This window comes from Mastigoproctus giganteus, chromosome 9 (genome assembly GCF_048544385.1).
Source record: "Mastigoproctus giganteus isolate SK-2022 chromosome 9, ASM4854438v1, whole genome shotgun sequence".
Lineage (NCBI taxonomy): Eukaryota > Metazoa > Arthropoda > Arachnida > Uropygi > Thelyphonidae > Mastigoproctus > Mastigoproctus giganteus.
In genome coordinates this window covers 154,906,089-154,918,583 of record NC_143583.1, presented here as the reverse complement: position 1 = coordinate 154,918,583, position 12,495 = coordinate 154,906,089, and the positions used below count along the sequence as shown (strand labels likewise).

Here is a 12,495-nt window from a genome sequence, read left to right as displayed (position 1 = left end):
GGGAACAATTTTTAAATCAACTAGATGACTGTTATTTGTATGAACATGTCAGGGAAAATATTAGAGAAAAGAATATCCTAGACCTCATCATCACCGATGAATCAGAGCTGACAGTAGAGGAACATAACAGGGCTGACAGTAGAGGAACCAGTAGCAGGAAGTGATCACGGAGTTCTACGGTGGATGATGACGAGAGAGGTAGCAGCAGTAAAAGGCAAAGGAATGGGTTTTAATTTCAGAAAAGGAAATTACGATGCCTTAAGGTACTACATGGTCTCTATTAACTGGGTAGATATAGCACAGCGAATGAATACATTTGAACTGTGGTATGCTTTTAAAATATTAATCACAGATGCCTTGAATGCGTATTTACCATTAAAAAAATACTCCATGAGGAGGCTTCCAAGTTGAATGAATAGTGAAGTTGCCACATTACTTGAGCAGAAAAAGGTGGCATGGAAAGGTTACAGAGCAATAAAAAGTATTAAAGCCTATAACAGCTACAAGATGATCTGTAATAGAGCCACAGGCAAAGGCAGTTTATGAGAAATCACTAGCAAATAGAGCAAAGGGGGGGATAAGGAATTCTTCACATATATAAATGCCAAGAAGAGCAGGACAAATCAGATCGGACCTTTACGCAAGGAAAAGGGGATAGTATTAAATACACCAGCTCCTGTTGCAGATGAACTCAACAGTTATTTTGCATCGATATTTACAAACGAAAAACTTTTTGTGGCAATGGGAAATTGTGGGAGCGAAGTTGAAAAATATGTAATTAATGATATCGAAATTTCGCAAGATTATTTAATGAAAAAACATTCGAGCGTACAGGCCAGTAAGGCTCCTGGAGTTGATGGAATATACCCTATAATCTTAAGGGAGGTGGCAAGTGAGTGCTTTAAACCATTGAGGCTAATTATGTGATCATCACTAGACTCTGGGGAGATTCTCTTCGATTGGAAAAGTGCCAATGTATCTCCCATACATAAGGGTGGTTCTAAGAGTGAAGTGGGAAATTATCGACCTGTCAGTCTGACTTCAGTGGTAAGGAAAATCATGGAGGCAATGATCAAGGGTGGAATTCAGGATAATTTGGATCGAATTGAAATTCTCAAGGGCACTTAGCATGGTTTTGTAAAGGGAAAATCATGTTTAACAAATCTGGTTCGCTGTTTTGAAAGGGTCACTCACGAGCTGGATTTAGGGAATAATTTTGACATTGTTTATTTAGATTTCAGCAAAGCTTTTGACTCAGTCCCACATGAACGTTTGTTTTATAAGCTGGAACAGGTTGGAATCACTGGGAAAATCCTTAGATGGATAGCAGGATGGCAGAAGGCAGAGGGTTGTAATAAATGGCTATTCCTCAGATTGGGTTGATGTAAGAAGTGGGGTTTCATAAATGACATCAATGAAGGGATAGAGGGTGTGATGTCTAAATTTGCAGATGTTAAAATTGGTAGAGTAGCTAATGATCACTGTCAAGCTGAGCTTCTTCAGAGATACCTAGATAGGCTTCAGGAATGGTCAGAAAAATGACAGCTATGCTTTAATCCAACAAAGTGTAAGGTATTACACCTGGGAAACAGTAATCCCAAAATAACATATTCACTTGGTGGAGTTCAACTAAACCTAGTTATGGAGGAAAGGGATTTGGGTGTTACGATACGGACAGACATGAAATTCTCTGAGCATTGTAAACAGGTTGCAAGGAGGGCCATGGTGTCCTGTCGATGATCTATCGAACTTTTGCAAGTAGTGATAGGGATGTGATAATCCCATTGTATAAGGCTTTTGTTAGACCACACTTGGAATACAGTGTTCAAGTATGGAGATCGCACCTAAAGAAAGACATCGAGCTTCTTGAAAGGGTGCAAAGACGGGTAACTCACCTGGTGAGATCAGAAAAGGGCGTCCTTATGAAGAAGGACTTCGAATACGTGGGTTGCAGAGTTTGGAAACTAGACACCTTAGAGGAGATTTGATTGAGGCATCAGTAAAATGAATGAGGATGAAATTTTCAAGATTATAAATGATGCTAGAACTAGGGGACATAGGGGGGGGGAATGTTTAGATTGGACTGCAGGAAATTTTATTTTAGCCAGCGAGTTATAAATTACTATAATAAGTTGCCTACATGGGTGGTAGAGGCTGACAGTTTGGGGAAATTCAAAGGTTATCTGGATAGTACCTTTGGGTCAGGGAAGCACATAGGATGATAGGTTTAATTTTCTTTTCTTTTATTAATTATTATTTAAATTTTTTTATTTATTATTATTTTTAAAAAAATTTTTTTATCATTGTTTTATTTGGGGGGTTTTTTTTTTTTTTTTTTTTTTTTTTTTGGCTGGTGCAGCATAAGCCATAGGCTTTCTTGCACCATGCGGACATTACTAATACTAACCCATTCCTGAAGTTATGCCGTGTATTTTTGAGACACCCTGTATTATTGAATTCTTTTGCTGATTTATTGTTGTTTTATTTGCAGTCTGATTCATATAAGTTATGTGCTTAAGTGCAGAAATTCAGTGAAGTGTAGGAAAGCAGAATCAATTCTGACTGTCAAATTTGTTAATTGTTTTTAACATTTTTTAAAATTTTTAAAAATATATTTTTAAAAAGCATGTAATGAAAAACTTAAGACTTTTAATGAAAGTTTTTATTCTTGAAGGTTTATTCTTAAATTTTTATTTTAAAACTTTAAAATAAGTTTAAAAATATATTTTTGCTATATATGCTTAAAAGATAATTTACAGGCAGTGCCGTGCCAGTCTATTTTGCACCCAGCAATGCCCTAGGCAAGGCTAACTTTATTAACTTAAAATTTTATATCATTTTCTTCATTTATTTATTTGCACCCCCCAAAAAATTACGTACTTCAATTTTCAAAAACAGATGTCTTGTAGAAAAAATGAAAAGCACAAAACTTGAAATTGCTAAATTTATTTTAAATTGCCAGAATAAGTAATACAACAATCTTTCTTTGATCATCTTTCTCAAATACAAAAGAAAATGTTTTAGCACAAATCATTTTGAATAATCTTGTGAATTGTGATTTTAAAATTTAAGTCTCTTAAAAGGTTCAATTTCATGTGCGAAAAAATTGTGAAAATTGCACAAACACACTGTTACTCGAAGACAACATGATGTATTGTATTCAGCTGTAAACAACGCGTTACCAACTAAGATGAATAAGAGATTTTTTTTAGCCAAAAATATCACTGAATTTCAAAAAGAAAAATAGAACAACATATAAAAAGGATAAATAAAAAACAGAGTATAGAAATTTTTTATAAGATTCTATAATTAATTATAATTCATAGCACCCTTGTGGTATTTATTTTAAAATAAAAAATATAAATTGTCGATTGTATTTTTTACATGGGTTAAAAAAACTAATCTGTATGAAAGCTCTCAAAGGTCAGTACTGCACCCCTCTGAGGGCTGCAAAATAGGCAGCTGCCTAGTTTGCCTAACGATAGCACCAGGCCTGTTTACAGGATACCTCTCTCTGTGCATTTATATGCTTATGAAAATATCTATTAGCTATTTTGATGATTTTTAGTCCTGGTTTAATGTTAATTTATAAAAAAAATAATTAATTTAAAAAATTTTATATCATTTTCTTATGTCCACTATAATAAAACATTAAGAATTGAGCGCGTCTTAATGAATACATTAAGAAATGCTCAATTTTTGAATCATTTATTGCCTTTTTTCGAAACATTCCACAGTATCATGAAAGATGATACCGTGGAAATGTGCCACATGTGCCAGATGGTGACTTTTAGGAATGCATCAGCTAGTCTGTGTAAACAAAGCTGTAATACACATTACATTCCATTAGAAGTAATTTGACTTCATTCAGTTCTATTTGGCACTCTGAGCTGATTACCAACATCAGTTTTAACATGCGATCTTCATACACTGGAATCTTTGTGTTACAGATTAATCAGCTTGTACAAATCTTAATTAAATTATATTCACTGATTATAAATTAGTCTGAACCTTTAACCATTGCATGGCTAGAAATATTCTGACATTCTTAATGTTTATCTGCTCACCAAGTCATCCCAAATATAGGAGGCAAATCAGGGTTTCCACAGTCCTTGCACAAACTGAATACATTTTAGGCCATGTGACATTTTCTTTCTTTTAAACTTCATTACATGTCTCATAATAATTTATTATCAGTTGAATATGGCATTCGAAATCCAGTTGTCCAGAGATGCTGGCAAGCTCCTGAGAGTCACCAGAAGAACTGGGGTCTGAAGGAGCAAACCTTGACTACTATGAATGTATCTTTCTCCCAGTAGCCACCTATGGGGCTGCTGGGAGAAAGATGCCTGGGGCCATAGAGCTGACTGCACCATAGTAAAATGATAGCTAGACCAAGCACATTGCACCATTCTCCTGATGACCTCTAGAGCCTGCAGAAGTTTCTACTTCTGTGCCGCAAGTCCTATCTGGCAAGTTACCTCTTCATCTTGAGGTGGCATACCATTATCTAATATACCAATATACCATAAGAGATGGAACTTCCCATGCAGTGGCAACAACATAGTATTGGACCTGAACAACACCATCCAAGAAGAGAAGAAAAGAATTAGATGTGAACTGTTCTGGCAGAATTCCTGGTCTGCCAACCCACTTGGAAGAACCACCCATAATTACATGCCAACAGTGCAGGAGCACCCCAAACAGTTCAACAAATGGTTCAAACCCCTACCTGCACTTGTGGAATGCCAGGGATGGCCCACCACATTACTTTCACCTGTCCAATTTACCAAGAACACCTCTTCAAATTCTCATGGAAGCATGTGCACCAGAACAGACACCTCTACTCATACAAATAAAGGAAACTTTGCAGCATTCAATGAATTCACAGAACATGTATTCAAGCGACAATGGCATCTAATGGCTCACCTGAACTTGTTTAAGTTAGTTAAACATGTCTGGGTCCTACCCAGACATGACCAGCCTGTGGGCTCCACCCATATCCTAGCAGAATTCCCGACAATAGGAACTCACTGACAATGATTACCGAACTCAGAAGACACTCCAGATCATGACAGCTAACCCCATAATGGGGCGGTATTACATAATCTGACTCTATCGTGCTGAGTGGGGAACAAGCCTTGGCCTAGTAGGCTTCCTACTAGAGAACCTCTTGTTAACCCTTAGAGCAGGGGTTCTTATAACCTGGTACTTATGAGCACCATTGTACTCTTTACAAAATAAATTTTGTTCCCAACCGATCCTAAAATGGGTGCCCTCAAGCATCTTCGTTTAAGCTAAAATTTATATATAAATCTTTGTATTTAAGAAAGGTGCTTTCTATTTCTCAACTTTCTGCAATATTCTACAAAAATCCAATCTTTGCTAGAAAATCCTTTCTTTTGTTAGTGATTGGAGGGAAAATATATATTTCACAACGTTTTAATCTCAAAAACGGTAAAAGTTTGACACTTTGACGGTATTCTTAAAATTTTTTCGTATTAATTATTGTTAATTTGATATTTATTTAGTAAGAACTTTTGGCCAAATCAGAGGATGAATTACATATATTATCACACCATTTAAATATGATAGCAAAGAACTATAATTTAAAAATATCAGCTTTAAAAACAAAATCAATGGTAATGTGTGGTAATGATAGTGAGTAAAGATAGCAATAGATGGAAATATCATTGAACAAGTAACCGAATTTAAATATTTGAGAAATAGGATTTCAGAATTTAAAAAGGATATGGAATACAAATTAAAAACTTACAATAGAATGAATGGAATAATAAAAAGAAATTTTGGCAAACAAATGACAATACAGATGAAATTACGAATACATAATATAACATCAAAGGCAGCACTTAAATATGGTAGTGAAGTATGGACGCTTGGAAAGAGGGATAAACAATGTCTGGAAGCAGCCCAAATGAAATTTCTCAGGCTGCTATTGGGATTAACATGACTAGATCACCAAAGAAACACAGATATAAGAGAAAGACTAAACACTTCCAACATAATAGAAGGAATACAAAATTATCAGTTAAAATGGAAAGAACACATAGAGAGAATGAGTAGGAAGAGACTATCAAAATTGGCAATAAACTATAAATCTATTGGAAAAAGAAACAGAGGATGTCCCAGAAAGAGGTGAATCGAACAGTTCTTTGAAGAGAGAGATAATGGTACAGGCTTCATAAGCCTAAAATCCACTAAGTGCGAGAAGAAGATTTAGTAAGAAAAATTTTTACAAAATACTTTGTTGTGAGTATGATCATTGTTGCCGTTGTATCGCTACAGACAGAGGATACTGCCTCATGCGATTCTCAGTTTCTGGTTTTAACAAGTTAGAACAGGTTTCGCTCAGTTGCACTGCTGCAATAGGTACAGTATGTGCATAGTGCTGACTTTAAAGGTGGTGAAAGTGTTATAGTAAGAAATCTTTTGATTTTGTGTGCAAATTCTCAAATGTATTTTCTTTTAACAAATTTATCTAAAGTTACTAAACACTTCTAAAATGGATAAGTTTTTTAAAAAGAAACCAAAACGGACGTGACAATAAAAAAAAATGATGCATTAACACTACCTTTGCAGTCGTCTGATTTAGACATACATTTCAGTCCTCTTGGGAATATGATTATTTGGTAATAATAATAGTGGAACTGGTGTAATTTGCTTATTATGTCAGGCTTGTTTGGCTGGCTATTGGAAGTAAAATTGTGGAAGACTTACAAAACATGCCATAGGAATTTTCATTAAGCTTTTCCCAAATTTAGTGATATTAGAAAAGCTAAACTTCAAGAAGAAAAAAAGAAACTTGAAAGACAGAAAAATATTTTAAATTTAGGTCAAGCTAATAGTAGTAAAGTGTTAGTGAATGAAGTTTCATTTATTTTATCATATATAATTAATTGCAAAGAATTCATTGCCTTACACTAGTGGTGAAATAATAAAAAATTGTGTAGTGTCATCATTAGAAGTGCTTGCTAGCATCTTACTAGAAAAACAAAGCTACCTCAATTAGCTCTGCCAAAAATATTCCTTTGAGTAATGATATGCGTTTCAAATCTAGTTCATAAAATGGCAGATGTAATATTCAATGAATTATTATGTGGAATCGAAAGTTTTTTAAATGGCTGAAGTTGTCAACCATGAATGAAATTTTTTTGCTGGCACTTGATAAGTCAACTGATGTTTCAGGCATATCACAACTCATGTGCTTTGTATATTTGATTCAACATGATGGCAGCTATGAAAAAGATTTTTTGGCTATTTTGCCACTTACTGGTCATACAACTGGAAAAGATGTGTATGACTCACTCATGAAATTCCTCACACTACACAAAATTGATCTGAGTAAACTTGTATCAAGTGTTACCGATGGTGCGCCTTCCTTTTTTTACCTATCATGGAAGGTGCACCATCGGTAACAACTTAATAGAGATGAAAGGATACCTAATTTTGTGTATTATCACTGTTTGATTTATATTGAGGCCTTCTGTTCACAAATGAAAGATCAAAAAGAAATTATAGGATGTCGTGTAGTCATTGTTAAAGTTATCAACCATTTTATTTCTAAATCCTTAAATAAGCGACTTCTAAAAATATTTTAGGAAGATCTTCAAGCACCATATTCTAATCTTATTATCCATATAGAGGTTCATTAGCTCAGTTGTGGAAAGGCACTCTCCAGAATTTGGGTGGTTTTTGAAGAAGTAAAAGCTTTTCTAATAGAAAGCAATAAAGAAAACTTTTTTAATGAAATTTTTACTGAAGATTACACTTTCATTCATGGTTGACATCTTCAGCCATTTAAAATGAGTTAAATTTGAGGCTACAAGGAAAAGATAAATTTGTGGTAGTTTTATATGAAGAGATTATTGCATTTGAGAAAAAACTTCAAGTATTTCAGAATTAAGTTTTAAAAGGAAATTTACTTCATTTTCCTTCTCTTAAAAAATGTCTGGAGGAAACTTCTGGGGAGTGCCCATCATTTGTAATGAATGTAATCAAAGACCTTAGTAACCAATTCCAAGAAAGATTTGAATACTTGAAAGAGCACCTCCCAAAATATGAATTAACAATAAATTATAGAAATTTTGAAATCAGTAACTTGGAACAAATTTTCAATCAAAATGAAGTAGTAGCTGCCAAGTTAGAACTTGTTGATATGCAGTCATCTTTAGCTCTGAAATGTCTTTTCCAACACAAAACTATTTTAAAATTCTTGGATTCTTCCAACTGCAAAAATTTTCCTTTATTACAGAGAAAAGCGTTCAAAGTACTCTATGTTCGGATCAACATTCACGTGTGAAACTTCTTTTTCATTAATGAATAATATCTATCAAAAAAAGAACAAGATTGTTGACATCACATTTGGAAGAAAATTTTAAAGGTTTGGTATCATATCTTCAAAGTCAAGGTTCACACTAATAAGGTAATAAATATTAGCACCCAAAATTTTTAATTGAGAAATATAATTCTTGTATGCATAATACAGCTAAAAATTAATTAAAAAATGCATTTTTAATGTTTAAGCAAAAAAAAAATATATTTTTTAATATATGGTGCTCGCACGTATTGTAAGCTGTAAAATCTTGCTTGCTTAAAGCAAAAGTTAAGAACCCCTGCTCTTAAAATATCCCAGGAAGGATTGATATCTTAGGATATCGACCCTTCTGGGAACCCACTACTTGGTGGACTTGCTGACCCCTTTCCAGCGTGGGATCGACTCACTGTCCAAACTGTAATCTGTTACTACTCTCATCACTTGGTTTACTATCCTCTTATCCCCCAGAGATAGTAAGGATATTTGGGATGTTTGCATCCCATCTGCTGTCACCAACTCCTTTTATATACTACTTGGGTCCCTCCCCCACAACCCTGGGACCCCAGTAAAGAAGCATTGATAGTAGAACCAGGTGTGCTTCCACACAGCTAGGGATGGGGGGGCACTAGACCCAGTGTCTGGTGCACTCTGGCTGCTATACGCCTGTTGGGTCCAGCCAACAGCAGAACAAATAATTCTTGTTCTGTTGTTGGCCAGAAGTAATGGTTTGGGCTATTCCCAGTACAGAGGACAGCGACGAATAGGGGGGGAACCCTGGAGTCTGCAGCAGAGATACTAGACACATCTAACATCTGTCCAGGCTCCCCAGTTTTAATTTCATCATCTTAATGAACTGATATGTAGGATACACTCAGTTTTTCACAATGGGTATGCTGCTTTTTAATTGCTTCACATTTGATTTTGTCACATTTGCATGTGAAAAAACCATATGGGTTAAAGAACAGAGGTATGGTATTTATTATTGTTCCTGTATAAATTATAAACATATGTGGCTTATGTGGCTTGAGATACTTAGATGTAATTTTAAATGTTGTGGCTTAAGAAAAGTGTAAATGTAATATTTTTTGTTCTTCTTCTTCACAAAGATTACAGTTTCATCAGGTGGGATGCTAGTTCAGCGGCTTAATATCAGCGATCTGCAGTTTGAAAGAATGACACCGTATGAAGGATCAGTAGCATATGCTCAGACAAAGCGTCAGCAAGTGATTATGACTGAGAAATATGCTGAACTTTATCCTGGAATTCATTTCTCTTGTATGCATCCTGGATGGGCAGATACACCAGGAAAGTAGTAATTTTGAACTGATTTTGAAATTTAAGTTCTTTTCAAAGTAATCATACAGCAACTTTGTTTCTTTATTATGTTTTAATTAGTTATGAGTGCTATCGTAAAAAAAGAAAAATGTCTGAATAAATTTGCATATATGAGGTGTGGCTATTAAATAATGAGACTGCCTGTGCAGCCACTACACACCTAGCATCACTGTGAAATAAAGTCCAGCAGTTGACCTTGAACCTTCCCCTAGTTGACTGCAAAGTAATATTCCATCACACTCATTCACTTTGCAGTAAGAGAGGTTTTTATTACCTGATTTTGTAGATTACTGGAAAAATGACAAAAGAATTGAACAATGAATCATAACAAAATTAAGGAAAACACCAACTGAAAGCTATGAGTTGTGAGTAATTATACAGCACATAATTGGGGAAGATAATATGTCGAGAGCTTGAATGTTTGGATGGCATTAAACATTTTTAGAAGGAAGAGAGAATGTAGAAGACTATGAACAACCAGGCCATCCGGTATCCATGAAAACTGATGAAAATGTGGACCGGGTAAATACATCAATTATAAGTAATCATCGTTTAAGCCAGTGTTTCCCAAACTACTGAGATCTACGGACTCTTTAAAAACTCAAATAAAAAAATAAATAAATAAAAAAAATGAAAATGAGGTCCCCTTTAAAAATAAAAAAGTTTGCGGACCCCTACATATGTGTTTCTCTGTATCTGAACACTGTATTTTCTGAAAAGAAAATTCAAAGTTTTATGTTTAAAACAACTCAACTTTATTCTTATTTTTACATAAATATATAATGTTTGGTTTTTAGGAGCATTAGCAACTAAGGCTATATTGCTCCGGGGATATACGGTAGTCATTCCCTGACCTTTCCACATCTTCTGTATTTGGTGCTCGAACCCTGGTCTAATCAAGAAGCATGTGCTATGCACTGCTGCTCCTGGCTACAGAGGCACCAATATATAAATATATAATAATATATATGTAGTTATCATCAATTTGCTATGCATAGAACAAATAATATGACTAGTTCCAGAGGGTCCAGGTATATTTTGTGGACCCCTCGAGAACTGGTCTATGAATCCCCAGGGGTCCGGCGACTACAGTTTGGGAAATGCTGGTTTAAGCATTAGAATGATTGCATCAGAACCCAGTATGGACAGAGAAATAGACAAATTCTAACCGAAAATTCTGGCATGAGAAAAGTATGTGCCAACATGGTGCCAAAAATATTGAATGAAGAACAAAGAATGAGAATATTAATAGTAATAGCCATATAGTGCAAGGAATCCACAGACTTTTGTTGCACTGGTTGGGGGGAGGAAGAGTAGATAAGAAAATACAAATTATTTGCTTCCCTCTTCACATGGGTAACTATCCAGTTGACCTTTGGATTTATTCAAACAGTCAGCCTCAACTACCTGTGAAGGCCACCTGTTCCAGCAATCAATGACTTGCTGGCTAAAAGAAAACTTTCTGTAGTCTAGTTTAAACCTCTTCTCCTGTAATTTGCATTTATGCCTCCAAGTTCTAGAATTCTCTATAACAGTGAAAATTCCACCTTCATTCCTTTTACTAGCCCCTCTTAGAGCTGTATAAACCTCAATCAGGTCACCTCTGAGATGCCTCTTTGCCAAGCTCTGTAGCCCACATAATCCAAGTCTTTTCTCATATGGCTGCATTTTTGCTGAACTCACCATGTAAGTTGCCAGTCTTTGGACCTTTTCAAGAAGTTCAATTTCTTTTTCTTTTCGGTTGAGTTCTGCATAGTTGAACATAGTATTCCAAATGTGGTTTTACAATTGCCTTATACAGTGGGACTATGACTTCCATATCTCTACAAGATAATATTCAGTAAATCATCAATTGGAATCATACGCTTTTCTAACTGCTTGTTTATACTGCTCAGAAAACTTCATATCTATCAATATTGTAACTCCCAGATCCATTTTTTCTTTACTGTTTTTAATTGAACCCTGCCAAGTGTATAATTTATTTTGGGGTTGCTATTCCCCAAGTGTAAGACCTTGCATTTTGCTGCATTAAAACATAGCTGCCACTTTTCTGACCATTCTTGCAGCCTGTTCAAGTCATTCTCAAGGAACACTGCTTGGTACTGATTATTAACTACTGTGCCACTCCGGTAGACATATCCTGGTGGAATAGGACCAGGATATGTCTATCAGTGGCAAAAGATCATGACATTGTAGAGCAGATATCTTTTAAGAGCACAAAAGGTGATATTGCCCTACATGTTGGTACTAACGACATTATAAGAGTAGGAGATCTGCAGACTTACTTAACAAGTAGAGGGCAATGTTGAAAAAAGTTGCAAGTCAGGGTTAAATTTTAAAGTGTGTGCAATTCTGGCCAGACACGATAGGAGGGAGTATATTGCAAGAGCCTTGTCAATCATTTCATGTGAATCATGAGGATTGTGTGCAATGCTCGTGGGGTAGAATTTTTCTCAGTGTGGGCTCTGCTCATTAACAGAAGAGACTGCTTCTGCACAGATGGGATACACTTAAATGGAAAGGGTGCAAGAATATATGCTAATGCTATAGAGACAGTGTAAGGTGGGTTGGAAAACTGCTAGCTTGGAGGGATACACAGACTAATAGATTAACAGTAGCTGCTGGCAGAGGTGAAAATGATTCTTGCACTGCTTCTATTGGAATGAGCAGCAGCCTGGAAAACAAGGTGCTGGAGATTTCAGAGACTGTTGGGAGTCAGTGGAATACACGAGCAGTGTTAGGATGGCTAAGAATAAGAACACATGCATGTATACTTGCATGTACACCAATTCTAGAAATTTAGTAAATAAATTTGATCAATTTGA

The 12,495-nt window shown here is 35.4% G+C and overlaps 1 protein-coding gene across 1 annotated transcript in view; it reads left to right on the top strand.

The window, feature by feature from the left end:
* Positions 1–12,495, top strand: part of LOC150080829 (dehydrogenase/reductase SDR family member 12-like) — a 135,868-nt gene that overhangs the window by 66,447 nt on the left and 56,926 nt on the right. Inside the window, exon 7 of the mRNA XM_090380836.1 lies at positions 9,442–9,644. Coding sequence (XP_090236962.1) covers positions 9,442–9,644 — 203 coding nt within the window. The remainder of the gene's footprint in view (positions 1–9,441; positions 9,645–12,495) is intronic.